Source organism: Pseudopipra pipra, chromosome 17, assembly GCF_036250125.1.
Source record: "Pseudopipra pipra isolate bDixPip1 chromosome 17, bDixPip1.hap1, whole genome shotgun sequence".
In the NCBI taxonomy this organism is placed as follows: Eukaryota; Metazoa; Chordata; class Aves; order Passeriformes; family Pipridae; genus Pseudopipra; species Pseudopipra pipra.
In genome coordinates this window covers 124,394-150,423 of record NC_087565.1, presented here as the reverse complement: position 1 = coordinate 150,423, position 26,030 = coordinate 124,394, and the positions used below count along the sequence as shown (strand labels likewise).

At 42.7% G+C, this 26,030-nt stretch overlaps 1 protein-coding gene across 1 annotated transcript; it reads left to right on the top strand.

Moving 5' to 3' along the window:
* Window positions 1–829: 829 nt before the first annotated feature.
* On the top strand, window positions 830–26,030 carry ARHGAP40 (Rho GTPase activating protein 40). The gene is made up of 15 exons (XM_064673593.1): window positions 830–1,243; window positions 10,041–10,243; window positions 14,757–14,977; window positions 15,552–15,627; window positions 16,145–16,293; window positions 16,901–17,066; window positions 17,413–17,504; window positions 17,624–17,701; window positions 17,976–18,135; window positions 18,831–18,913; window positions 19,621–19,827; window positions 20,096–20,236; window positions 21,916–22,076; window positions 23,184–23,239; window positions 23,578–26,030. Exons 1-15 carry the CDS (start codon window positions 1,017–1,019, stop codon window positions 23,682–23,684), a joined length of 2,127 nt encoding a protein of 708 aa, XP_064529663.1. The 5' UTR covers window positions 830–1,016; the 3' UTR covers window positions 23,685–26,030.

Here is a 26,030-nt window from a genome sequence, read left to right as displayed (position 1 = left end):
TTCTTCAGCCCTGGTGTCTGATATTGGGCAGTGAGGCAGCATTCCCTTGGCAGCAAAGGGGATTTAAAGAGACTGGATTAAAGCAGTGACTGGATAAATAGCCATATTAGTAGGAACAAAGCTGAAATGGGCTCTTTGCATCCTTTTATGAGGGATTGTCTCTAAATTTGCTGATGTTGCCCTTTAAGCTGTTGGAGGCAGAGGAGACTGAGCTGTAGATTCAGCCTTACTGGGAATATTGGAAGCACAGAGAGGGATTATTACTTGTGCTGGATAAGCTTTGTGTACCTTTGTTAGGAAAACTTAAATAAATCACTTTTTGTCCCCTTAACTTTGGGATTATGAATAGTAAATGTTATAAGAAAGGAGAGTTGCAGAAACACTGTGAAAGGAGGTTTGATGGAGAGAATAACAAGGACAGAACAAACTTGTCAGGGATGGCTGAAAAGAATCGAATTGCTTTAACCGTTCACTCACTTGTGCTTTGCTTGTTGATGAGAATTTGAGGAATAATGTGGATCTTACAAAATATCCTCTGTGGGTGTTACGGGTTAGCTTTGCTCTTTCAACACCAGTGTCTTACATCCAGCTGGGGTTTACTCACTGCTCAACTATGGCAAGAAATGCTGAATTTGCTTTTTTAATAAGCACTTGAAGATTTTTCCTGCTGTCCTGAGGTCCCCAGACAGATGTTTCATGCTTTTCTTGATGTTCTTTCACTGCAGGGAAGTATAATTTTAAAGAGCAAATAGGCTGTTTTGACTCCTCCTTCCCAGGGCTGTGATAGGGAGTTACTTTTTCACGTGGCCGAGGCTTATGTTAATGTTTAGCAAGCCTTAGCTTCAGCCCAGCCTTGGGAAAAGCTCGTCGCTATTTTCTGTGTACTCCGGGCACTGAGTGCTGGTTGTGGGCTGTCTCCTTCAGCCCCTGTCCCAGGCGTGGGCGGCTCAGCCTCAGGCACTGGAAGGATCGGGTGGATTTACTGTCATTTCTCCGGGGACTGCCGAGGCGGGTGGATGCAGGATGCTCGCGGCCACCCAGCCGGCACCTCGCGGGTGAGCCGTTCCTCGAGTGGCCGGCCGTGTTCGGAGGAGCACGGATGGACTGACTGCCGCCCTCCTCCCCACTTGGACATGGACAAGCGTGGCACGTGCGGCTCTTGGATGGCCAGAAGTGGGATTCCCAGGCCCCGGGTAGTGCTGACTCCTGCCCGGGCAGGCAGCTGTGCCCAGGTGCTGAGCAGGTACGGAGTGTGGAAGCAAGGTGAACTTCGAGCAGTGAGGAGGCTTTTATATGCTCTTTAAATGGGGTTTTGAGTGCCTTGATCCTGAAATGAAACCTTGTTTAAAAAAACCCTTTCTTTTTTCTTGTGCTAATTCTGTAATTGGGCTGAGTGCAGCAAGCTGGGGAAGTGGGACCTGGGGGACTAAACTGTCTACTGCCTGTTCCATGGTTCACTGGTAACCTGCCTGGGCAGCTCCTGGGGTTTGGGGGCTGTTCAGGGATTTGTGGAACTATATAAAGGTAAGAACTGCTTATTTATAAATATCATGCAAAGCATTAGAGGATAGAACTGAAATTTGAACTGCTTTGCTTGGCAAACACCATCTTGCTGGTGTGCTTACTGGACATTCATTTAATGTGTATTTGCATGAGCTTAGAAGTTGCATCAAGTTTTAGAATGTTTCCCTGCTGTAGTAATTGAAATCTGTTGGTTTCGTGTGAATGTACTGAATTTTACTTCTAATCACAGCTCATGTTTTCACGTTTCTGTCTGAGTTCTCATTTTTTCTAGTCTGCTTTGACATTGTGTGTTCAAAGCAAGACAAGAAATCTTTAAAAGACCCCAGACAAAATTTGAGATTAAAAAAAAAAAAAAAAAAAAGAAGAATCTTAGGAGACTGACGCAGTGTTTAAGAGAACAAGATTAACACCTTGAGTATGGCAGGGCTCCTTTGGTAAAAATTAAAATATTTGTTAACAACTTATGTTTTTGCCAAACGAGTTTGTTGAGTTCCAGTGTTTGTACTGGTGCTAGAACATCTGTGTGGTCAGGTCTGAACAGATCCTACAGCAGGAACCTCAAACATGCTCACTAACTTTGACCAAAACACTGAACTCCAACCAAGTGGCACTTCCCACCGGTTCACTCGGAACTCACCACAGGTGAGACATGTCCTGTGTGTACATGTGTAACTAAGCCTTTCTGCTAGGATTTACCTAAGACATGCCTGTACAATACAGCAATGATACACCAGCCATCCTGGCCTTCTAATTAATTGCCTGTAATCACTGTTTATTTTTGATCAGTGACTGTGACATGCTCACTGGGTTCCCACTAAGACACCTACTGGCTTACACAGCAGTGGTGGTGTCTTGGCTCCAAAGCAACACTGAGAAAAAGCCATTGCTGAGCCAGCTGTGCCTCCTGCTCCTCCTCTGGGTGTTGTGAAGCTGGTGATACCTGAGAAGGCTCATGGGTGGGGTCACTGGCCCTGCACTTGCTGGCAGCACTCCAGTTACTAGTTACAGAATTAGTTATAAATTTTTACCAAGGGCTTTTCATGGCAGTGTAACTGCCAAGCACTGGTAGAATGGGCGACAAGAAGAAATGAGAATGAGCTCTATCATCCTGATTTACTCAAAGTTCAACATTAAAGAGGTTGGAGGCCAAATATTTAGTATACGTGAATCTGCTTTTGTAAAAAGTCTTTGTGTTAATGAATGAGCACACAAGAAATAAGTTCACAGCCTTTTTATAGTGGATTCAAACACATTGGCAGCCTTCCCTTTTGAAGCCAGGTGGTCCCTCACCCCTTTGTCCCAAACCTAGGCATCTCAGATGTATACAGGTTAGCATCTTGCCTGAAGTCACAGCAGTGATGGAAATAAAGTCAAGCTGTCTCATTTGGTGTAACGGCAGCATGTTTTGAGGATGTGTTCAGTAACTGGGAAGTATTGACTCATTCTGGTCTCGGCAAAATCCCTGGCAGTGTGTGCTCGGGGCGGTGACAGACAGTCACTAAAGGGCAGAGAGTCTGTGCTTGCTGCTTCCTTCGTGAGAATCCTGTGCACAGGCTCAGCCTCAAGGCAGCTGGAGGAAGCCCAGGGCAGCTTCTGTACAGAGGTACAAGTGTGTGGGGGTTCCCATCTGTAACCAGTGCTACTGAGCTGTGGGGTTTGGGATCCTGGTGTCATATTGATAGGGGAATTTGACTGTCAGACCAAGTCCTTGTGACTAAGGGATAGATAAAGCAGCTTGTGTGTTTAGGTGACTATGGATTCAGTGGAGATGGGAATGCTACCTTTTAATTGATTGTCATCTAATCATCCTGTAGATCAGCCTTATCAATTTACAATCACTTTAAAGATCCCAGTACTACTAAAGGTTTGTTCTGGCCAGGTACCCCTTCCTCACAGCTGGATTTCTGTGTGGATGAAAGCCCTTTCCTGTGTGGCTTACCCTGCTAAGGGGGGAAAGTGAACAATGGGCTCATCTGTAGTGACCTTACAGTCAAACATGAAACCATGTACAGGGAGCATAGCTTTGGTCTTCTGAGGCCAAAACAAATGCTAGTGTGATGGGACAGACACCCAGCTGATAGTCTAAACTAAAAATGGCTTTGAATAATTTTAATTTGACTGTATCTGCATGGGCTTATCGATCCTGTGTTTGTTCTGCTCTGAGTTTCGGTCTGAGATACCTCCAGGCAGATCTGTAATTACAGGCAACTTTCCTTATTTCTTAGCTTGCTCATTTAGCCCCTAACTATTCTGGATGAAGGCCTGAGACAAAGAAGTTGAGATGGAATTTCTTTACCCCTAAATACTTTAATAGAGACCCTTATTGGTAAGTTATAACCTGTGCTTTAGTTAAAAGTCCCAATGCTGTGATAGAGGTAACACAGAATCGTAGAATCACAGGATGGTTTGGGTTGGAAGGGACCTTAACGCCCACCTAGTTCCAACCTGATCCATGGGCATGAATGCCCATGATCAGGTCATGTTGCTCAGGGCCCTATCCAACCTGATCTTGAACACTTCAAGAAATGGGGCGTCCACAGCTTCTCTGGGCAACCTGTGCTGGTGTTCCACCACCATCTGGAGTTCCTGTCCAGCACAGAAAATGTTGGAGGTGCTCAGGGGTAGCAGTGGGATACATACAAGCATCAGAATTCACATCTTTCCCTCCACAAATCCACAGAGCAAAGGACTTCTATTCCTTCTTTCTCATGTCACTGGGGATGCCAGGACAGGAGGTTGTGCCTTCTTGTGTGTCTGAGGGAAAGCTGGAACTAGTAGGGATTACCCCACACTCTCAGCACGATCTGGCGCATCCTCTTTATCACTTGCAGAACAGGCTTCTTCAAAACAACCTGAAATGACGCTGCTCCCTGAGCTGCTTGCATAATAGGTCTTGATGAGCTGATTGCTGTGTTACTGAAAACAAGCTCTAATCTTATTAACAAATTGTGGTAGTGACATCTTAGCTATTCTTGCTGGTGCTATAGAGACCTTCAACTGTGCTGTCCCACATGTGAAAAGTCCTTGATAAAATGCCTTAATAGGAACATAAGTGGTGGTTAGCAGCAGTGCTGGATAAAATAGTCTGAGCTAAAGAACTGTGGCTTCTCATAGGGGATGTTCTCAGTGAAACTACTATGTGAGCAAATCTGTGGTCAGTTATGGAGACATATGTCAGCAGTGGCAGACTGCTACTAAGGTTGCTTTAATTCTGGTTCTTTGGCTGCTTTAGTTGAATTAAGCCAGAGAAAGTAAAGCATGGTAACAGTCTATTGGGTACGTTACTGTTTGTTGCTGCCACAGTAATTTGATAATTAGTCTCTTTGCTTTTGTGGTCTGGTCCAAGGAATCTGAACAGCATGTGCTTTTCATTTTCTCTTCAGAGTAAACTGCAGTAGTTCTTTCCTCCTTCTTGTTACGGGGAGAAGGAAGGAATTGGTAGTCTGTGATGTTTCTGTACAAAATCTGGGGGTAACTGATCCAGGCATTAAATATTTGTGGTAGAGCTTCCATTTGGTTTAGGCCTTTTGTATAAAAGTTGTGGAGTTTTTGTCCATGAGGCATCTCCTAGATAAATTTGCTATTTGTGTTGGGAATAGAGTTTTGTGTAATTCTGTGTGTCTGAATGAAGTAGCTGATGCATATTTCATGTAAGATTTTGATAATGAGTAGATCGAATTCTTCCATACAGGGACTTGTTCTTACATTAGCATTGATAACTTTGAGAGACTAATGTTTAAACTCCAATAAGAAAAATATCTATAGCTATATCTATGTAAAATAGAGATATATATGTGACTTACTGCTTCAGGATTTTCTCCAGTTTTCCAAAGTCTCCTGTCCGTTGTTTCTGGACACCTTCGTCTGCCACATGATTTTAAACAAAGTCTATCATGTTGGGAACTGTGATAGGCTCATCTTCATGTGATTCATTCTCTTCAGAATTTACTTCACAGTTCATCATTTGGGTTTAAACTGCTTGCTTAGGGGAAGAACCTGGAAGCAATGTGAAGAGGGACTTTTTTTCTGTGTGGACTTCTTTGTCATTTCTTTTAGTCTTGTGCTTTTGTACTCATCAGTTGTTTTTGACCTTGAATCAAATTTAAAGCAGGTAAGATATGTGTTGTGACATAAAATAAGTTTTGTTCTTACTTAGTGTCTTTATCTGTCAAAATACCGCAACCAGTTGATAGACTAATCTCTCGGGTTTTTTTTCCTTTCAAGACACTTGTGTTTCATGCTCATGGTCTGAATCATTATAAATGATGCTGTGACTTGGTGTACTGCTCTCAACTTGCTGTTGAGGTTATTTCAGACTCTCAGTCTGTTTCTTTGTTTCTTGTGTGCCTTTGTGCTTGCTCCAAATCTTTGGAAATGTTTTTAAAGACCAGATGCTCCTTGTGTGGCAGGACTGCCTTGTCTGACTTAATTCTTCTGTTCTTGTTGCCTTTTTCTCATCTTAGTTTTTCTGGAATCAGTATTAAAGGAATTCCATTTTCTTGGCTTACACTTGTTGCCTCCTGTTCTACTTGAAATGCTTGAGAAGGAACCTCCTTATTTATTCATCTGCTGGAGAGGTATTTCAGTGAGGGAGGGATGTTGAGCAAGCAGAGTAGTCTAGGCAGCTCCAGGTCCTTTGAGCAGCTCTCTGACAGGAATGATTCAAGCCTGGAATGAACAAATGCATAGCAACAGTGTTTATTTTATTTTGATATTCAAGAGGGTGAATGAGTGTTTGCGATACATTTGCAGTGTGTTGACAGTATCTAGGAACAGATCAAGAACTACTGAGACTGGGTTTCCCAGCCCAGGATCAGTGAGGCACCAGCACTTGGACTCAGCACTGTGCAGGCATGGGGAGCTCCCAGGGATCCATATGGAGGGGGTGGAGAGAGGAAAACAATAAGAAAATGAACTCTGTAAAGTCCATGCCAGTCTAATTACTCGTAACTGTGTCATTAACACTGAAGTCAGAGACTGTAGGTGTTAGGCAAAGCCTAAGCCCCACTGAAATTGTCTGTGCTCTTAAACAAGAGGAGAAGGCTGCATTAGGATGGTCAGTCTTTCCACAGAATCCGTTCTTTATGGTTGTCCTTAACTAGATCTTTCTGCCAGTTTGCTTTTTGTTGGATTAATTTTTACAGCTTCATAATCTGATGCTTTTAGTTACATTGACAGTGCAAGTGTGAATTTAATTATTCTACCTCCTCTTTGCCCAGTTGCAACCAAGTGATTAACATTTTAAGCCAACAATCTCTGCCTTCAATCTAAACTGTTGCTGTGTTTGTACGTCACAAGTTGCCCTCCAGTTGACTCGGGAATGCAATGAGGAAGAACAATCTTTCAGGTGCACTGAATCTAAAATTAACCTTCCACCTGGGTAGCTGTATTTGCAAAGCACTGGGCATTGAGTTCAAGGAAAAAAAATATACTTAGACCAGAAAATAAAACATTTTCTAAATGTAAACGCTTGACTTTCGTGTTGTCCTTTGAGACAGGAGCAACAGCTGTAGTTTAGCACTTCTAGAGCTGGGCTTTGCAACCTGCTGCTGCTTTGTAGAGCTGCTGTGTAACAATAACATCCTGCACCTCAGTGAAATCGAGTTTAGTGCATGAGTACATGGGCCTGTTGAGAAAGTCAGGATGCCTTTTAAGTTGCTTGACACAAAAGTAGTTCAGAGATGGCTTTTCTAGAGTAGTTTTATAGTGTGACTGGTCAGGGGGCGTTTTGGTGCAAGCAGTAGTAGAATATCTGTATTTCCAGCTGTAGAAGGAAGCAAAATAACTGGGTGGTGTGGAGACACAGTCAGAGTGGGATGGGGACAGCAGTTTGCTGTTGTGTGGCAAAACTATATCCTTACACCAGTACTCTGTGCAAGAGTCTTGGTGTGGACTGAAGGTAGATCAAAAATAGCTGCTGGCAAGGCTGGAACCTGAAACCTGAGCTGAAAGGATGCTGTGACCCTTCTCAGGTGTGCACCAGAAATATGCCCTAATGCCTTAGATAAATAATGCTGCACTTGTAGTAACATCTCCTGGACTGAAACTCACATTCAGGGTCTGGTATCTATGTAAGTCATGCAGAAGATTTAAGTCAAGAGCCACTCTCTGGAAAGAGCTGAAGACTGTATTTATGTTGGCTTAAAATTGTGTTGTTTTTTCCAGCAGGCATGGGGAAGGGATTGTCACAGCCATGTGTGACACAGGCTTGCCACAGAGCACATCTGCTGGGTGCAAGCTGCTGCTCAGGTCTAGGGAAGGTTCTGCTGGAGCTGCAAACCTAAATTCTGTTTTGGTGTGAATCTATGGAGATTTTAGGGGTGTTAGATGAGCCAGCTCTAAACCAAGCTTAACACAGAAGAAAGATACATTTCAGAGCAGCTTTGATCTGTATAAACTAAATTCTACAGGAGTATAGGGCAGTAACTTAGGGCAAGAAGAGTAGTTTTGTGCCTGCTGAAAGCATGTAGTAGTGTAATTAGGAGAGCTTGTAAGATGGTCCTTAGTGTTCTGTGTTGAGAGACTGCTCTTCAGTGCAAGTTCCTATGCCAGTGTTTTTGACATTAATATGGCCAAAACCAACTCCCTCAAGATAATATAAATTCCTCCTTCCAATATAAATGCCTCCTTCCAATTAGTTTTGTGTTAGTGTTGATGTCTACTGACTGTTGCAAAATAGAATCCTAGTGAGATATCATGGCAAGGTATTAAACAGTCTTTTTTGATGCTGGCAAGGTGGCTTTGTTTAATCTTATGAGTAGGTTGTCAGAAAATGTGAGAAAATGGAGAGGAGTACTAAAGATGAAGAGTTAATGAGGGGTGTGATCCAAATTTTTAATTCCTAATGGGTAAAGATATAAGTAAAAAGTCCAAAGGGGAAAAAATTATTTGGAGTGGTTACTGCAGTGGAACTGAGAGAGATGGAGATGGATTGTGAAGGTAAATAAATAGTCAATCTAAGATTTACTTTTTAAGTGTTCTACCAGGCTATAAATCGGCATCGTCAAGTGGAGACCTGTTATTTGGATATCCAGGAATAGGAAAGAGCAGATGGGTATTAAACAAGCAGATCACCTCTGCCCTTGCCAGGGCTGGATAGCAGAATGATTCAATTCAGTCTTTTACTTTTGTGTTCCTATAAAACAAACAAATCCCTTTTATTCTTGTTGTCAACACTCTGGTTGGCTCCAGATGTTCCTGGAGTGGTGGTTATTGCTTTGGTTCTGACCTTTGGAAGAGAAGGTCTGCCTATGTGCATGTTAGAATAAGGTGTGAGCATGATGTGCATGCATATGCATAAATACAAGTTAAGAATGTCCTATAACATGTGTCTCAAAATTAGCCCTTTATGACTTGAAATGCTTCTTCTAACAGAAGCAAGTTGGTGCCAGAATTGCTAGTAATGGCTTTCTGGAATGAAAGGGGCTAAAACTTTCCAGATACTTTGCCGTCTATAACTTTCAGAGTCCAGGAGTTAGGAATCTAAACTGCTTTTCATGTGTGTTTTGTTGTCATGGTTTTCAAGGCATAAGACTCAATCTGCCTTTTTATTTTTTATATTTTTATTTTTTCATGAAACTAGAAAGGAATTCTGGCCTATGTTTGGTGGTGGTGGCTGTTCCCAGGTGTTTCTCAAACCACCCACAGTTAGTGTAGTGTGCCGCCTCTTTAATTTTGTATTCATAATTGGAACTATTGAGGTGTTCTCATAAGTATGTTCCACTTATCCTTATTTTTTTAAGTCTTTGAAAAAGATGTGTAACAGGGTTTAAATGGCTTGTAACCCTTTAAAGAAAATTATAATTCATTTTAGGAGAGGCACTATTTCATGAAGTGATGAGAACATCACAGCTTTCTGGACAGAGGTTGAAAGCTGAACAAGGCCAGTCTGGGACTTTGGCTGCCCATGAATGAATCAACAGGGTGGTAAGAAAATTCCATATGCTTGGGTTCCCCAGGACACTTGTGCTGTTTCACAGCTGAAAAATCTGGTCTGAGCAGGAAAAGGGGGCCTCAGCCATCTGAGTTTTTTGTTGCATGAGCTGAAATGCAAGAGACGGAGCTGTGCCAGTTTTTGCATATGGAGCACAGACCTGCTGGGTTTGGGCTGCTGTGGCTGGGAGCTTCCAGGCTCCAGGTCCTTGGAGCACATATACACCAAGCTTGGAGAACATCCTGGTTGGCTGTGAATGTAGAGGGTATCTGTGCAAGCTTGCAGGGGAGTCTTGGAAGCAAGAGTGTGGTGGTAGGTGGTGTGTTGGAGGTCACTGGAGGGGCAGCATTGGAAAAACTGTGTTGATACTTTGTCCTCTCACAGGTTTGGACAGCAATTTTCCCCCTTCTCTAGGGGATTTACTCCCAACCTTGTCTGTGTTGCTAAACACTAACCACAGCAAGTTCAGCGCTTACCTCTGTTTGACTTTACTGCAGCCGTTAATCAGTGAAGACTGTACTGTGAATGCTGTGTGTGAATATGTGTAGCTTAATCTCTCTCTCCTTATCTCTTCCTCTCTCAGCACCAGAAATTGTCCTTGCAAAATGAGCCAGCTTCCTCCGAAGAGTCCTTTGACATCCCTGGTGTCAGAGGGCACGAATTCCAGGGTAGAGGCTTTGGACAACTTGTCAATGGACAGTTTTTGGCTAGAAGTAGAGAACATTAAACAGAGCGCTGAAGCCGAGCAAGAGGAATGCAGCCTTGCAGATCTCAAAACACAAGAGGGTAGGTTGCCAAAAATGTTGGGAGTGAGGAGAGGAATGTGAACATCTGAAACAGGAAATTTGCTTATGCACCTGAACGATTTATAAGCATGTGGGAGTATGGTTAGAATATTATCAGTCAATCAGAGATAGACATATTATTTTAATTGGGTGGTGGGTAATGCCCTGCAGAAGGGAAGTGCTGGCCCGGCCTGGTTTTGGCTTCTGAAGCAAAGCTGACTCTAAAGGTTAGTCACAGGAGCACGTTCAAGGCTCCAGATTTTTTTCAAACAGCCCCACTAAGTGGGGGGGATCTCACTCCCACTGCAGGTGGCTGCATGTTAAACACCCTGTGAAAGCTGACTGTGTTTTGGAAGGCTCGTTTGTGTACGTGGTTCTGAGATTCATCATAGTGGCTTTTATGGGAGCTGCTTCTGCGGAAGGCAGACTGTTCCCTCTCTAATTCACTGTTCAAGAAAACACAGTAAACATCCAGAAAGCCTTGAGTCCTTCCACACAAGGTTTTTCCAGCATATCTCTTTTTTTTTTTTTTCTTTCTTTCTTTCTTTGGAAAACTGTTTCATGTGCATAGGGTGTTTTTAATGGGCTTTCTGTAGCCCTGATGCTATCCAGTGTTTTGGAATAAGTGGAACCTGAAATAACTATATGCAGTGTTTTGGAATAACTGAAACCAATCGTATTCCAAAATTTTTGGAATACAGTTGCCTCTTCTAGAATCATAGAATTTTTTGCATTGAAAGAGATACTAAAGTGATGGCACTGTGGGCACGGACCTTGATGCCTGGGGTGGCAGGCGTCTGAATCAACTTTATTTAGAACATCAACATCTTATATGAGGTTCAAAAAGTAACAAACGATGTTTTAACTACATATAAGTATTCTACGGGGCATGTGCAACAGAGTACCAGGAACTACATTTCCCAGGATGCCTTTCGGCACCCTCCTTGTGACGCTCACTGCCACACTAAAGCTCAAGTTATTCCACCCCCTGCCATGGGCAGGGACACCTCCCACATCCATCCTGGCCTTGGACACTTCCAAGGATGGGGCAGCCACAGCTTCTCTGGATAACCTTTGCCAGGGCCTCACCACCCTCACAGGGAAGAATTTCATCTGAATATTTAATCTAAATTTCCCCTCCTTCAGTTTGAACCTCAGTTTACTCATTGTCCTATCACTGGTGAGCAGGAACCTTTTCCTGATGAGCATTTCCTTTTGACATGCAAGGTACAACATCCTGGCGTGTTCGGAGGGATGATAAGTGGTGACAAATACCCAGTGATCCCACAGTTTGGGATCATACCTTTCCTGGGTCCATTTTGAAAAATAGGGTCAATAGCTCTCCTGAGTTCATAGGGGGGCTCTGGAGAGAAGGATGTGAAGATCACCATCTGTGTTTGCTGTAGCAGGCAAGACATGATAAACATTAAGGTCTGCTGATTGTGTCCCTACATAAAGGATGTAAGTTTGCTTTTTAGAACTGGAAGAGATGCAAAGTAACCAAGAAAACGAGTGCATCAGGAAGGAGATTCTGGAAAAGAGACCATGCCATGAGATGAAAGACTGTCTGGGATATCCAAAAGGCTGATATGCTGGAGGAAATTTAATTACCATGTGTATGCAGGAAATGTCTTTTAATGCTGTGTGTTAATCTGTCAGGCAGGAGCTGACTGCTTAATTGGCCATTGAAACCAGACAGACTTGAAATAATGCTCTGAGTAGCAAAGCCTTCCTGGTGTGCTGGGGAAGGTGGTGCAGCACACTTGGGCTCCTGGTACCTTCTCCAAAGGAGCTTAGGCAAATAAGGGTTGTGCTGGGAGCACTGGCGATGAGGGGAAACTTTGGATGGTGTGGAGGCAGGATTTGACTGGTGCCTGTTGGCTTTCACACCTCTGCAGCTTCTGGTTGGAGCATGGAAGCTTTGAGGCTCCTCAGAGCCAGAGGCACCATTGCTCTTTGCATAAATTCCAGGAAGTTGTACTTGGACAGTGGCGAACAGCTCCATCTGGAGACAGCATGGAGAGGTGGCTGATCACAATCACTGCACAAGGAACAGTGAGGAGGCTGTGTGGAGATAAGGCACTGCAAAAAAGCTGACCTAGTTGGAGAACTGGGCTCCTGTGCAAGCCCTGTGTGAGGGGAGGTGTTGTGGGAAGCTGCTCCTGACCTGGGAGGTCAGAGTGTAACTGTGCAGAATTGGGACAGCTGAAAGGTGCTGATGGTCTTGTGGCCTCGCTAATGGTTGATGGGAGCAGAAAGTAGCTTTTTCCTGGAATACAAACAGCATTGTCCTTTCCTTGCTTGTTGCTGTTTGCCAAGGTCTCCCCAGGGCCTGACAGCACAGCAGGGTCTCTGCCACTAAAACGCCTGTTCACTTCCTTCCAACATGTACCCATGGCTGAGAACTGTCTGCAGAGTGATCTTTCTCCACCTTCAAAAACTAGATAAGAAGCTGTGCTTAATGTTTAGTCTGAAATTGTAGGATGCCATAGCTGTCCTTTAAATACTTGGAAACTGAATGCTATATTACAAATGCTCTTTGTGGCCAGCTTATGTTTCGAGCAAGTCTTTAGAAGTGGTGTTCTTTAGTTTTTGCGAAATCATTCCTAATTGTTCTCCACTGAAGTGCTGCTTGCTCACAAGGCAAGTCTTAGCAGCTCTCCAGGTTTAAGCCTGCAGCTCAGCTTCTGTGGATCTCTCTGTTCTGACCTGTTTCTCTCCCATTTTTAACCTTTTCCCCATAAATAACCTATTTTGCTGGTTTCCTTTTGTGCTACTGGCAAACATAACTGGGCCAAAATATTAAACAGAGGAATTACAATCTGCTGCTTTGGCATCAGAAGGGGCAGTAGGCTCACATGGATGTTCGATTTAGGGGCTGCTGTTTAGTGTTGTGTACTAGATTTGTTTCCTGTTATGACTGAAATGGCTATTTTCAAAATTTGCAAGCAATACATTTCACTTCCTCTGGTTCCCAAAGGCAAAATAAACCAGAGGCTTTTTGTGTGTTGTTCTGCTGTGAAACCATGGATGTAGGACAAATGTACAGTGAGGAGTTGTGAGTGGGACCACGAGTGGCTGTGCCCAAATGAGCACTACTGGGGGGATGCTCTTAACTGTTAGATACTGTAGAACCAGGCACGGGAAAAGACCAAAACTCAAGACCATGTAGGAAAACCAGATAGTTTGCCAGTAGATTCATTAAGGGAATTATTTGACTTCAAGTCCAGCTCTGTTGTGGTGTGATGAAGAGAAATGTTCTGATTCATTACAGCACCTAAAAACACAAATAGTATGCTCTGAAGGCTGAGAAGAGTTTTAATTGTCACAACGTATGTTTGCAAGCTGCATGAACACAGAGGTTTCTCCAGAAAAAATGACGTTATTTAATCTCTCAGGAAGAGCTGCTTGGCTGCTTTATTATTGATGCAGGAATAATAAAACTTGGCCTGAGCAGCTGTGATAGCTGAAGAGATAGAAGTTTGCATAGGACAGAAAGACTGGGAATGGACTGTTCTGTGTCAGTTCAGTTTTGATTTTTCTTTTCCCAATATAACCTTTGGTAGAGCTGTACTGGAGCTGCCTGCAGTGAATCCATGTGGTGCGTAGAACAGAAAGATAAAAGGCTTTGTGGTGTTTGCTGTGTTAAAGTTGAAACTGCCTGCTAAATTGTTTCTTTGGATTTCAAGTAGCTGCCTTGCTCAGGGCACTTTCTCACTTCCTTATGAGTGCAACTCATAAGAAAAAAATTGTCTTCTGTGTTTGAAGTCCAACTTTATTAAGGAATGAAGTGAACTTGAGATTTTTGAGTGATGCTGCTGTACTATCTCCAGGCTTCTCACACTTCCTTCTGAATCTGAAATGGTCTTTAATTTTAGTGATGTTTTGAATAGGCCCAGACATAAAGGGAATACACAGAGCAAGAATAACGTTTTTGCTTTTGTTGAGTGTATGGATACCAATTCACTTAAAAGGTAAAGAGTAGGGATGGTGCAAACAAATAGTTCTGCGAGTATATTAAATAAAATACATTTGAATCTACCAGATCAGGGTCCGGATATTAAAAGAAAAAAGAAACTGATATACAGGCATACGCATAGATAAATAAAAATTAAAATAAATAGCCAAGTAATTTGGAAAAGTACAAAAGCCGAATATGCAGTGTTGTGGCTTCTCACAGACCTTTTGTCCGTTCTCAAAGCTGTCAAAGGATCACGTGTGCTTCAGGGAGACACTGCCGTTCTCTCGGGGGGGGGGGCTGTGTTCCATTGCCAGCTGTCAGAGCTCCCCTTTGCACAGGCAGCTGGGTACCAGGGAATAGGGCTAAGAGTTTGAGAACAGCTGTGGCTTCCTAACCAGGACATGTTAGGAACCTAACCTAAACTTCCACTGATGTCCCATTGCCACCTCAGAAAGGGGATGGCTCAAACTTCAGGTTTTCTGCCTCTGAAGCATTGCAAGCACCCAAATTTCTTTTATCTGCTCACTTTGCCTTCTCATCCCTTGCCTGGCAGAGGGAGAAGCTGAAGCTGAGTGGCTCCAGGACGCGGGTCTGTCCGAGCTCCTCGGAGACCGTGGCTCAGACAGTGACAACCTCGTGCTGCTCTCCACCCTGACGCAGACCCAAGCGGCCGCTGTGCAGCGCCGGCTGGACACCTACTCCCGCTCCCGCCGGAGAAAGAACAAGCACTCTGTGCGTGATGTCCGGGACATTTTCGGAGTGGCCAGCTCGGAGGTTTGTTGTTTTAGTGGGATCTCTTGAAAGACCTTGTTGCCTTCTGGTGGCTGACTTGCCTTTCTGGGTCTAGGGCTGCTGTCATGTCCAAAGAGATGATTTCATCCCCTGAGCTGAAATGGAGCTGAGATTGGAGAAATTCTACATCCTGGTTGCAGTGCTGATAAGTTATTACAAAACCTGAAGATTCATAAACTTCCTAGAGGCTGCTGGAACAATTCTGTATCCTGCCTCTATGTGGTGTCTGTCTACAGCATGACAGCCTCATGGAGCACTGGCATCATTTGGAGCCCTCTTGTGTCTTCTTTATTCCAGTGACATGTTAAATCATCATTATTAACCAAAACAAAAGAACTTCTTAAGTTCAGTTCTGATAAGCTGACCTTGTGCAGCTGAAAAATCCTGGAGGAAGAGTAGAGCTGCCTTTTTTGGAGGGTTTGGGGTTTTTTTGTTTGATGCCTGTTTTTGTGGGTTTTTTGTCAGAGAATACATAACAATTGGCTTTTCAGCTGTTTTCCTGAAGTTCTGCTCCTCTTTTCATTTTAGTGAAAACAACATTTTTCTTATTTTTCAGGAGACAGCAGCAGAGAAAGGGGAGTCCAACCCAGATCTGTTGTGGCAGAATCTACAGACTACAAATGCACAGAGAAGTAAGGAGAGTTTTTAAATGTAGAGTTGGACTGAATGAGGAGTAGGATCTGAAGTAGGGCTGAAACTGGAAGGAAAGATAGATAGATAGATACACTTATATAGTTGTTGTTATAGTTTATATATAGTTTATATAGTTTGCTACTCAAACTGATAACGGTAACTCTGCAAGAAAGCAACTGAAAAATGAAAATAGAATCAGTCTAGTAAAGATCATGTGGTGAAATCCTATAAATACTATATGCAATTGTGCAAGGAGAAGTTAGCCATAGGTGTGTCCTGTAATTTAAGGCCATACTTGTCTTACCAGTGGTCTGATGATTGTAGCTGTAATGTTATGACTTCAAACTATTCTCATCTATTGATCAGTGTCAGGGCTGTACTATTAGGACTCTGTGTTTGTATGTTAATATAGGATTTTGTAAAAACAATGATACCAAATCTTTTTTAGTACTCTTGTTTTCTAAGCTTCACCCTCCTGGCTTTCAGAAATTTGAGACAATTTCTCCTCTGTATCAGAAACCCAGGGTTACTCCCGCACAGTTCGAAACCCTGGAAAAGAGGAGACGTTCAACATGGATGTTGCCTACTCAGAGCAAGCAGCTGTCCTCCTCAAGGGATCCTTCCTGTCTGAATCTAGGAAGTTAAAGGATGGAAACGCTCTAACTGTAAGCACTGAAGGAATTTCTCCTGTTAGAATTTATTAATCTGTTCTTGTCAAGACACTCAGTTCGGTTGTATGATCAGCTCTTGGAAACATCCTCTGTGGATAGTGTTGCAATGGGTCTGTATTAGGTATTTTTGGGTACATAGTGCTTTTATCCTTGCAGTGTTGGGCAAGGATAGACACTGTATAGTGGAGGGTCAAAAGAAGTAAGACTTATATCTGAAACTATCTATTTTGACACAGATCTGTGTTGTTTCCTCTGACAAGGGGAGAGTAACTGGACTTATTTATTCATCATCCTAACAGTTTTCTTTGCAGATGAACTGGACTGCTTCCAAAATCCAAGTAGATCAGGGTGGGTATCAGGCTTTAACTTAGATAAATTGGAATGTCCAATATAATCGAAGAGCAATACTGAAAAGGGAAGATATTTATTCAACTAGTGGTTGAGTAGGAGCAGTTTTGGGCATGTGTCTGGTCTTGAACACAGCAGAATGAACAGGTGGCTGGTTATGATAAAGAGTCGTAAGAATACAGCAAAAGTTGTTTACTAGTGGAAAAAGTGACAACTTGAACTGAAGCTTCTGGGGGTGTGTGGTTTCCTTTAGAAATTTAAGATCCTCAAGGGCAGACTAGGAGTGACCAGGATTGGAGATCTGTCTGCTCAGGACATGAAGAAGATCCCCACACTGGCCCTCATTGAACTGACAGCTCTCTGTGATATCCTGGGCTTTGAGCTGAAGAGAAACAAAGCAGCAAAACTGAAAACAACAGGTTAGTTGGGGTGTTTTGTTATGTTTTTTTCTTTTTTGGTGCCTTTTTTTTTTACACTCATCTTCTCATAGATTTATGTCCCAAATGTTAGGACAGAGAGAGTCTTTGATAAGCAACCTTGTGACAGGTGTATTTTCCTTGGTCCTGGAAGTCACTGGATCATGACATCAAGACCTAGTACCACATTTATATCTGGCTATTAAATGCATTTGTCTTGTTTAACTGTTCCTCTCTTTTTCCAGTATCTATGCTTGCAAAAGTGCCATCTTAGTCTGCAGTGGGGGATATACCCCTTAGCCCTGTATTAGAGGTGATACAGACTTACGAACTGTTGTTTCTGTTGTAGAGAAAAGGCTTTTCGGAGTTCCACTCAACACTTTGTTGGAAAATGACCAAAAGCTGCTCCCCAACACCAAGGTTCCTCTGCTACTCCAGGCAGTAAGTTCTCTTCTGCTTTCAATCACACCTCTGATCCCCAGAGTCATCCTGTGAAAAGGAAGGGCTGACTCCTCATCATCTGTGCCTAATAGCTTTCTCATTTCCCCCGTTATTAATAGCTGTTGTCCTGCTTGGAGAAGAGAGGACTTGAAACAGAGGGCATTCTGAGAGTTTCTGGGTCTCAGACCAGGATCAAGGTATGAGCTCTTTAGCAGTGTTTAAAAATGTCAGAGGTGATCAGGGAGCATTTGCTGAAGCGAGTATCTAAATAACCCAAAATAATAAATATTAATATTTATTAATAACCTGTCTCATCTCCCTTCCAATTACAACTAGAAATACCCTGGGAAATCTGGGAGTGCATACTGTGAGGGCCTATGCACTGTTTTGACTTGACAGATTGCCCTCCTAGTGCTCAGCTACAGAATTTTCCCTTATACCTGCTTGTAATAAATGCCATCTTTTTAATAGAGTCTGGAACAGAAGCTAGAAAGGGAGTTCTACACTGGCCTTTTCCGCTGGGATGAAGTGCATCAGAATGATGTGTCTGGGCTGCTGAAGAGGTTCATACGGGAGCTGCCAGCCCCGCTGCTAACAGCAGAGTACCTCCCTGCTTTTGCTGCTGTGCAAAGTGAGTCCCTGCTCTGCCTGCTTGGCAGCAGTTTTTTGGTTTGTGCTCTTCTTGCAAAGCTCCTGTGGCCTTGAACTCTCTTGTCAGGTGTGTTGGGAGCCTGCGGATCCAATGGGAATAAGTGCATGACTGAGAGTCATAGTTGCTGGTGCTTGCTTGAGTATGTCTTTGTACACTATCCTGAAGTCTACATTATGTTGTGTCATTTGAGGCTACAGCATTGCTGCCATGCTGTATTAGGTCATTGAAAAAATTAGGACATGAAAACTCAGCTGTGGCCACTGGCCAGGGTGTACAATCTTGGCTTGACTGCAGGTAACGCAATGTTCTGCGAGCACCTTGGTTTGAGGTTTGTGCCTCAGTGAGTGGTTTGGATGGGTTAAGCTAACTTTTTCAGTGCACAGCTTCTTTGTTCAAGAAACGGGGAATAATGGGGTCATTTGGTGCCCTTCAAGGGAATCAGAGTTGCTGGTAGACTGTGTACTCTGAAGGAAATGAGCCAGTCTTCTAAAACATGGGTAATTCCCTTCAAAAGGACAGTATGAGCTTGATTTACTTCTATAAAGCAAGTTCTCAAATCCTAGACAACAAACGCTGCAATAAGTAATTGCCTTATTCTTTGGGGGATTCCCTGCTCAAGAAGAACAGTGTCAGAAGCCTGAATCCTCTGTCCTGTTGTTGCTCTCCCTATCTAGATATTCCAGACCTGAAGCAAAGGTTGCAAGCGCTGAACCTCCTGATCCTGATTCTGCCAGAGCCCAACAGAAACACTCTAAAGGTAAAAGTGCTTGTTCTGGTTTTAACTGGAAAAAACATAGAATCATTTAGATTGGAAAAAACCCTTAAAATCATTGAGTCCAACCATTAACCCAGCCGTGCCAAGGCCATCACTGAACCATACCTCCAAGTGCCACGTCTGCATGACTTTTAAATAACCACCACCTCTGGCTTTCTGTGCTTTATAAGAGCTATGGTGGTTGCTACTGCTTTTTTTTTTTCTCTTGCATAGTTCAGCTTCCAGGTACTAAAGGCAAGGCTGACTTAGCACCCTGAAAACTTTAGGGTTCTGGAATACATAATTGAGCCAAAGATGATCTGTCATGGCTCTGGTGAGGTGTGAGGTGAAAGAAATAATCCAAAAGGGTTTATTTTTCCACATCTGGGAATGGCTTTGAAAGGATACTAAGAGAAGGAGGGGTTTATCTTTAGATTCTGCAAATTTTACGACTCGACTTTGTAAATTGCTACCTGCCAAGGAGTAAGAGCCCATCTGCTTCCCACACGGACTGTCTCTCCTGATCTCTAAGTGCTGGACAAACTAGTATGCTTAGTATAGTTGCTTGTTGCCGTTTTAGTATTAGAAACTGGTCACTGAACTTCATGACTGGGGAAAGAGAATTTGCTCATAGATAACAAGAAGAAAAAGCTAATTAAGTGATCTCTCCAGCAATTGCCATAGTCTTAAGTCTCTTTCCCTCTCTTCAGGCTCTACTTGAGTTTCTCAGCAAAGTGGTTGCCAGGGAGAACAACAACAAAATGAACCTCTGGAATGTTTCCACAGTCATGGCCCCAAACCTCTTTATGCACAAGGGGCTGCCAAACAAGATCCCTGAAGGGAAAGAGAAGCAGCTGGCAGAGGGAGCGGCTGATGTGGTACGGATGATGATACATTACCAGGATCTGCTCTGGACAGTAAGTTGCACACGTGTTTGGCAGTATGGTGCAGCAGTGTCTTGATCTGGTTAGAGTTAGAAGAGGGGAGGGAATAGTCTTGGAAATTTCAGAGGAGTTAAACATCTGTAGGCAAATCCTCTGACTGAGTTCCAAGACTACCTTGTCTTCAAGGTACACAGATATTTTGTCTATTTCAGGAGCTTCATAAAGTGATGACTGGTTTCTTAAATGACATCCTCATCTCTGCTTGATTTAATTCCTGTTTTCTCCCTTCTCCCTTGCCCAGGTCTCCTCTTTTCTGGTAGCTCAAGTGAGAAAGCTGAACGAGAGCAACAGCAAAAGGTACCAGTTCTGTGACAAGCGAATTAAAAATTTGTTGCGCAAGATTCATGCTGATAAAGATAAGGTGGAAAAGAACCAGGCAGAGGTGAGTTGGGACTTGGAAAAAACAAGCCATTTCATGGCAGTGTCAAATGCTTTCATGAGAACTCAGAAAGCTGTAAAGAGGGATGTTCTTTGAAGAGCAAGAGAGAGAAAAAAGTTGCAGAATAGTGAGGAACAGTTTCCCAGACTCTCTCGGCCAGATTGTGGCAAAAACTGATTCCAACAACAAGAACACTAAATACGTTTCAGGCTACAAAACACTTGGTGAAAAGCAGATGAAGAGGGAAGAGACCAGGAGCAGAAATGCTGGTCTTTGCCTCACGTGAAAAGCAGAATTCACGCGGCTCTGGGTGCCCTGGGTGTTGGCACAGACACATCTGCTGTGATAAAGGCAGACTTATTTTCAGGAACTTAAAACAAAAATTTAGGTTATTATAGCAGTATTGTATCTAATTTTCTTTTTACTCCATAATGCTGTTGATATGTATGGAAGGGTTTGAGGAGGAGGTTCTTGCTGCTTAAAGGGAGAAAAGTTCCCTGATGAACGTTCCCAGATGGGAAGTTCCCAGATGGCTCTGCGCACTCTTGTATTGGTGCAGACTGAGGTTGTTTAAACAGATGTTTCTACCTGATCTGTTTCAGTATCAAAGTTGGGAAAAGATCCTTGGAGCCATTCTGCCTGGGTTTTTTTGGTAGCCATCTTAGTTGAATATGTGCAGGTCTGTAGGGGTTGGGTTATATCATGCAGGGCTGGATTTGAAATATCACATAGTGCTGGTGCAACCAGGATGCTCTAAGGACATAAGCTTAGTTGGAGTCTGCAGGTAGAAATAATAATTGAAAGTTTAAATCTGCATTCCTGAAGAAGAGTCTATGTTCTCACAAGCCAATACATTCCCCACCTTTCTATGGCTGGAATACTGAGATGATGTCTGCCTAAAATACAGCTGTTAAGATGACATGTCCCTGTTGAAGGTGCTGTCATTTTGGATAGGGCAGCTACTGTTTAGGCAATCAAACAGACGACCCCATGCTTAGGAAGTGGTTAACACCGTTCTAATGGACTCAATCTTGTGCACTGTTTTTGCAGAGGTTTTGGGATTGCAAAATTAACTTACAGCAGATTAAATCCTGTGAGAATAATTCAGTGTTCTTGGCAAAAGTTCTGAGAAGTTACTTCATGGAGTAGCTGATTAAAACAGTGTTGGAAAAAAACCCCACTTGGACTCAGCTCTGTGATGGCTCAGTGCTTCCTTTCTTTGGAAACTACCTTTCTGAAATTCAGTAGTCTGCAATCCAGCTGTCAAAACTCCTTTTACAGTAATTTAAATGAATTTCAGAGAAGTCATTCAGACTCGTGCAAACCAGTTTGTTAAAATTTCTTGCGACAAATCCTATTTTCATCCAAGCTTGTGTCGCTTTCTGGTGGTAGTGCTGGGTTTGAACAGCAGAGAGCACCACCGCTCGCTGATGGAGAGCACAGGTCTCCTTTCCCGGACACAGCACCGAAATGCTAGTGATTTATTTAGAATGCTCACCTTGATGCTGCTTTAAGTTTTTAACCTGTAGAATGTGTGGAATAAGAAACAAGGCTAAAGTCTATGAGCAGCTGGCTGGATAGGTGTAATTCTTCACACTCTCCAATCTATTTTGAAACTTGGGGTTTTGACTGATAATAAACTCTTTAAGCTCTTTTTTTTTTTTTTTTTTTTTTTTGTTCAGCCTTCGAAGATTGTGAAAGTCCACGCATCACTCCTCCTGAAGGACTCACTGGAGGTGCATTTGAACAATGCAATCAGGGTTGCGGATGTCCTCAGGCAGTTTCAAAAGAACCTGTGCCAGAATGGCTGGAATATTGTTAACACTGTCAACCTCCTCAAGTGGTAAATTGCTTTTTCTCTGCTTAAAAAAAAAAAACTAACAAACAAACAAACAAACAAAAAAACACACAAAAAACCCCCACAAACAAACAAACCAGCCCCACAAACAAACAAACAAAACCACAAACAAACAAAAAAACCCCAACTAGGTGGTTGCTGGTTTTGATCTTGTGGCTGAGGTGATGTGGCAACACAGTGAATCATGAGGAGACTGTTCTCTGCTTCTCTATTCTCAGCAGTGGAAATAGTGTGTTGGATGGGGAAGTCAACTGTTAGTTCAGCTGAGTGATTCCATTTTGTGCTTAGGCTGTCAAGAGGTCAGTGGTCCCATCCCCTCTGGGCTGCTGGACAGCAAGTGAACTCCAGCAACCTTGCTGGAAAAGTAGGTGGAGAAAGGAAGGAAAATTGGAATAACATTGACCCTGCAAAGCAAATCCTCTCTAACTCACCTGGAAAAAACATCACCTGTGCAAATTACCTGCCTGGAGTAGTAATCTCAACATGAATATGTTAATGTAGGGATTTCCTAAAATGAACTCTGCAATTCCCTCCTATGCTCCAGTGGTAAATTGCTGAAGTAACCCAAAAAATGAACAGAAGAGTTCCTGCCCCACTCTGTCACCATTCCTGCAGACTGTATTTAGTAGGTAATGCAGCAGTGCATCTCCTGACTGTGTCACACAAGGTGTCTAGACAAGGAGGATGGAGGGGAAGTTGGCTGATTACGAGTCAGCTGGTATCTCACTAACAGCTGCCAAAGTCTTCCTGCAAGTGAGCTTCTCTGGAGTAGTCCATCAGTTTTTGAGGAATGCTGACAGTGAACTTTGATATTTATGCCTGTTGTTTTCCAACTGAAAAGTTAGTGTTTGCATACAGTGTGCTGCTTGCTGCCAGTGAGGAATAACTGCCTTGGTGGGGTTTTTTTCCAGTTTTGGGTGTCCTTCTCAACACCTGTTCAGGAGGATCAGCAAGGTCTCTGTACCATGGCCTGTAGCTTCCTTGACCATTGCTGGCCTCAGAACCACAAACAATTCTTTTGCAATAAACAGTACTGAGCAACCTAACCTGTCTTTGCAAAGATTTAACTTCAGTGTGTTTTTCTTTCTGCAGTAACAACTCAACAGAGTGCACAAACTTATTTCTGTATGAAGTGGGAGGTAATATTGGTAAGTACAAAAGGCAACTGAAAATAAGGACTCTGTTACCCAATTTTTATGCTTAACTTGTTTTAGAAAGGAGTTAAACTTCTCTGGGCAAGCTGTGCTGGTGCTTCACCACCCTCAGAGTGAAGAATTTCTTCTTAATATCTAATGTACATCTACCCTCTTTCATTTTGAAGCATTACCCCAGATTTGTGAAAACACTTCTGAATGGCGTAATATTGAAATTAACAAGTACTGATTTTTAGGTGAGGGAAAACCAAACAAAACCCAAAACCTAACAACTACAGAACTAAGGACATAAAAAAAAGTGGGTTTTTTTCCTGAATTTTTTGTTTTAATAGGTGAACATTGCCTGGACCCAGACACTTACCTCTTGGACTTGTACCACATCAACCCCCATGCTGAGTGGATAATTAAGCAAAACCCATCTTATCCTCGGATGTTCTAAGGAAAAGATGAGAAAAACAAAGCATTTGGTTGAAGTTTTTGGAAGTTATGGAAATAGAGACATTTCTGGTGTAGTCACAGACTGGACAATGCTTGTGACTTTGGAGGTAAAAACAACTTTATTTACTGCTTCCATGGTAGCTGGCAGTGAGAGTACGTGAGCCTACCTGCTAACAGAGGTGTTGGAAACAAGCAGCAGTTCCTATGTATTTTTTTGGTCGTATGCACCATTTGGAGGAGAGACAGTCGAATTGCTGCAGTGGTATTAAGGATATCCCCTTGGTAAGGTCCATGATTGCCTGGTGCACATCACCAGAAGTTGAGACCATAGGTTTCACTAAGAGACACTGTTATGTTCTTTGAAGAATGAAGAAGGGTGTTTGCAAAAAGGCCAGGTGGAATGTGATACCAACATCCTGTATTTAATGACTGCAGATAAATACATACGCAACACAAGAACATAACTTTCCTTGCAAAAAATGGACAGCAACCTTTCAGATGTGCAGTGTGACAAGAGGGATGTGTGTCCCATACAGCTCTGCTGGTAATACAAAACCAAATCTACAGGCTGCCATTGATGAGGGTAAAACATGCATTTATTTTGCTGGACAACCTGTATGTCAACAGAAAAGAGGAAATATTCTGAAGTTAATTTGAGGTTAGTAATCTGACCTGGCCACATAAACTGAACATCTTTGTGGAGGATTCTGTGTGAACATGTCTGTCCAAAACAAACCAAGCCTCCCCTGAGATGTGAAGTGGCTGAACTGAGAGGTCTGTGCCTGTGCCTGGTCACACAGTGGGTACTGAACTGAGCCTTCATTGCTCCAGCTGCACATGTCCGTCCCTCACAGCACAATGTGGTCGCTGTGGGTGGAGAATGAGGGTAGAGCAAAACACTTGCACCTCACATTGCTGCTGCATCATCATCATCCAACACCAGCTAAAGAGGACTCTACTCCTGGAGGAGGAGCGCAGAAGAATTGTATTCCTTTGTGATGTTACTGAAATACCTTATGTGAGGGAACCCACTGTGCAGTTACAGAGGATGGAACATGCATTGTATCCAGAAATCCGGATGTCTCTTTTTATGTACCGTTATTAAACACTGTTGGATATTTATTCCTGTGGCAGAGGCAGGGCTGCCCTGCAAGTGTATGCTCAAAGTATTTCATTTGCCAAATTCTAGGTGCACTAGTGACAATCTCCAGTATTATTTCTTTTGTTAAATTAATTGCTTTCCATTGCAATCTGAATTTTCCCCCCTCTCCTTTTTTTCCCCCGAGGCTGATGTGTAGCTTTCCTTACTCTTTATCTCAAACTCCTAGTTTCTGTTGTAAGGGCACTTCACTCTCTGTCTGTGTGGTTAAATTCTTGTGGTGGTTAAGATCCTAGAAGAACAGGTGAGCCATACTCCATATTCTTTCCAGCCTGTTATGAACAGTATGTGAGTGGCGGTGATATCTTAAAATTATACATATATTAGAGAGTCTTTCTAGTATTTTTTGGTTGAGATGATGCAGATGCATTGACTGGTTGGACCATCTTCATAGTTGTCTTCTTAAGAAACGATAATATAAACTTGCAAAAAAACCACCTCCCAACCCTGACCGAGATCCCCGATGTCAAGAATTCTTGAGGGAGGTGCCTCTTTTATAGGGTTTAAATTGTGCCTAAAAGAGCCTGATTGTTTTCCTTGAGGATGAGGAATTTGTGCCTTGAAAGATCAAGCTGCTTTAAAATGGGGCATTAAAAATCAATGGTACCTATTCACTCATCACTTGTAGAATTCTTTGTTGCAGTGATGGAGTTGGCAAAGAGCGAATGCCAGGAATGTGATAACCCGAGAAATACCCAACTAGTAAAGGCAGGGGTGTGAGCGCAAAGATCTTTTGCAGGCTAAATTGCACCCCTGCAAATCACATAATGCTGCATTTTTTTTCCACCCCTCATATGCTGGTTTATTAAACATACTGTCAGTATGTATTGAGGGGTCACTACATCACTGCTACTGTAAACTACAAATGATTGGGGTTTTTTGAAAACCAAACAATGTGAATCAGTGCTGTGAAAGCCAAGGTTCGTGGGAGATTCTTAAGAGACAAATATCAGGTCTCAAACATGAAAGGAAACGTAAAAAAAAAAAAATCAGGTCTTTTCAGATGATGGATGTGCTTTTTTTATTTTTCTGACCTGTCTTTGTATCAAAAAGTAAATGCAAATTTTTTGGTCACTGATGTGCAACCCACTTTTGAATGCTGGCTTTTAATAACATTTTTTACAAATTTTTAATTCTGTATTTAAATTCCATTTTATTCAGTGAAACAATAAAAATACAGTGAAATCT

Coding starts and splice junctions, on each gene's coding strand:
- ARHGAP40 (XM_064673593.1), top strand. CDS start 1,017: ATGCAGGATGCTCGCGGCCACCCAGCCGGCACCTCGCGGGTGAGCCGT. Junction 19,828..20,095: donor ACCAGGATCTGCTCTGGACA/GTAAGTTGCACA, acceptor TCCCTTGCCCAG/GTCTCCTCTTTTCTGGTAGC. Junction 20,237..21,915: donor TGGAAAAGAACCAGGCAGAG/GTGAGTTGGGAC, acceptor TTTTTTGTTCAG/CCTTCGAAGATTGTGAAAGT.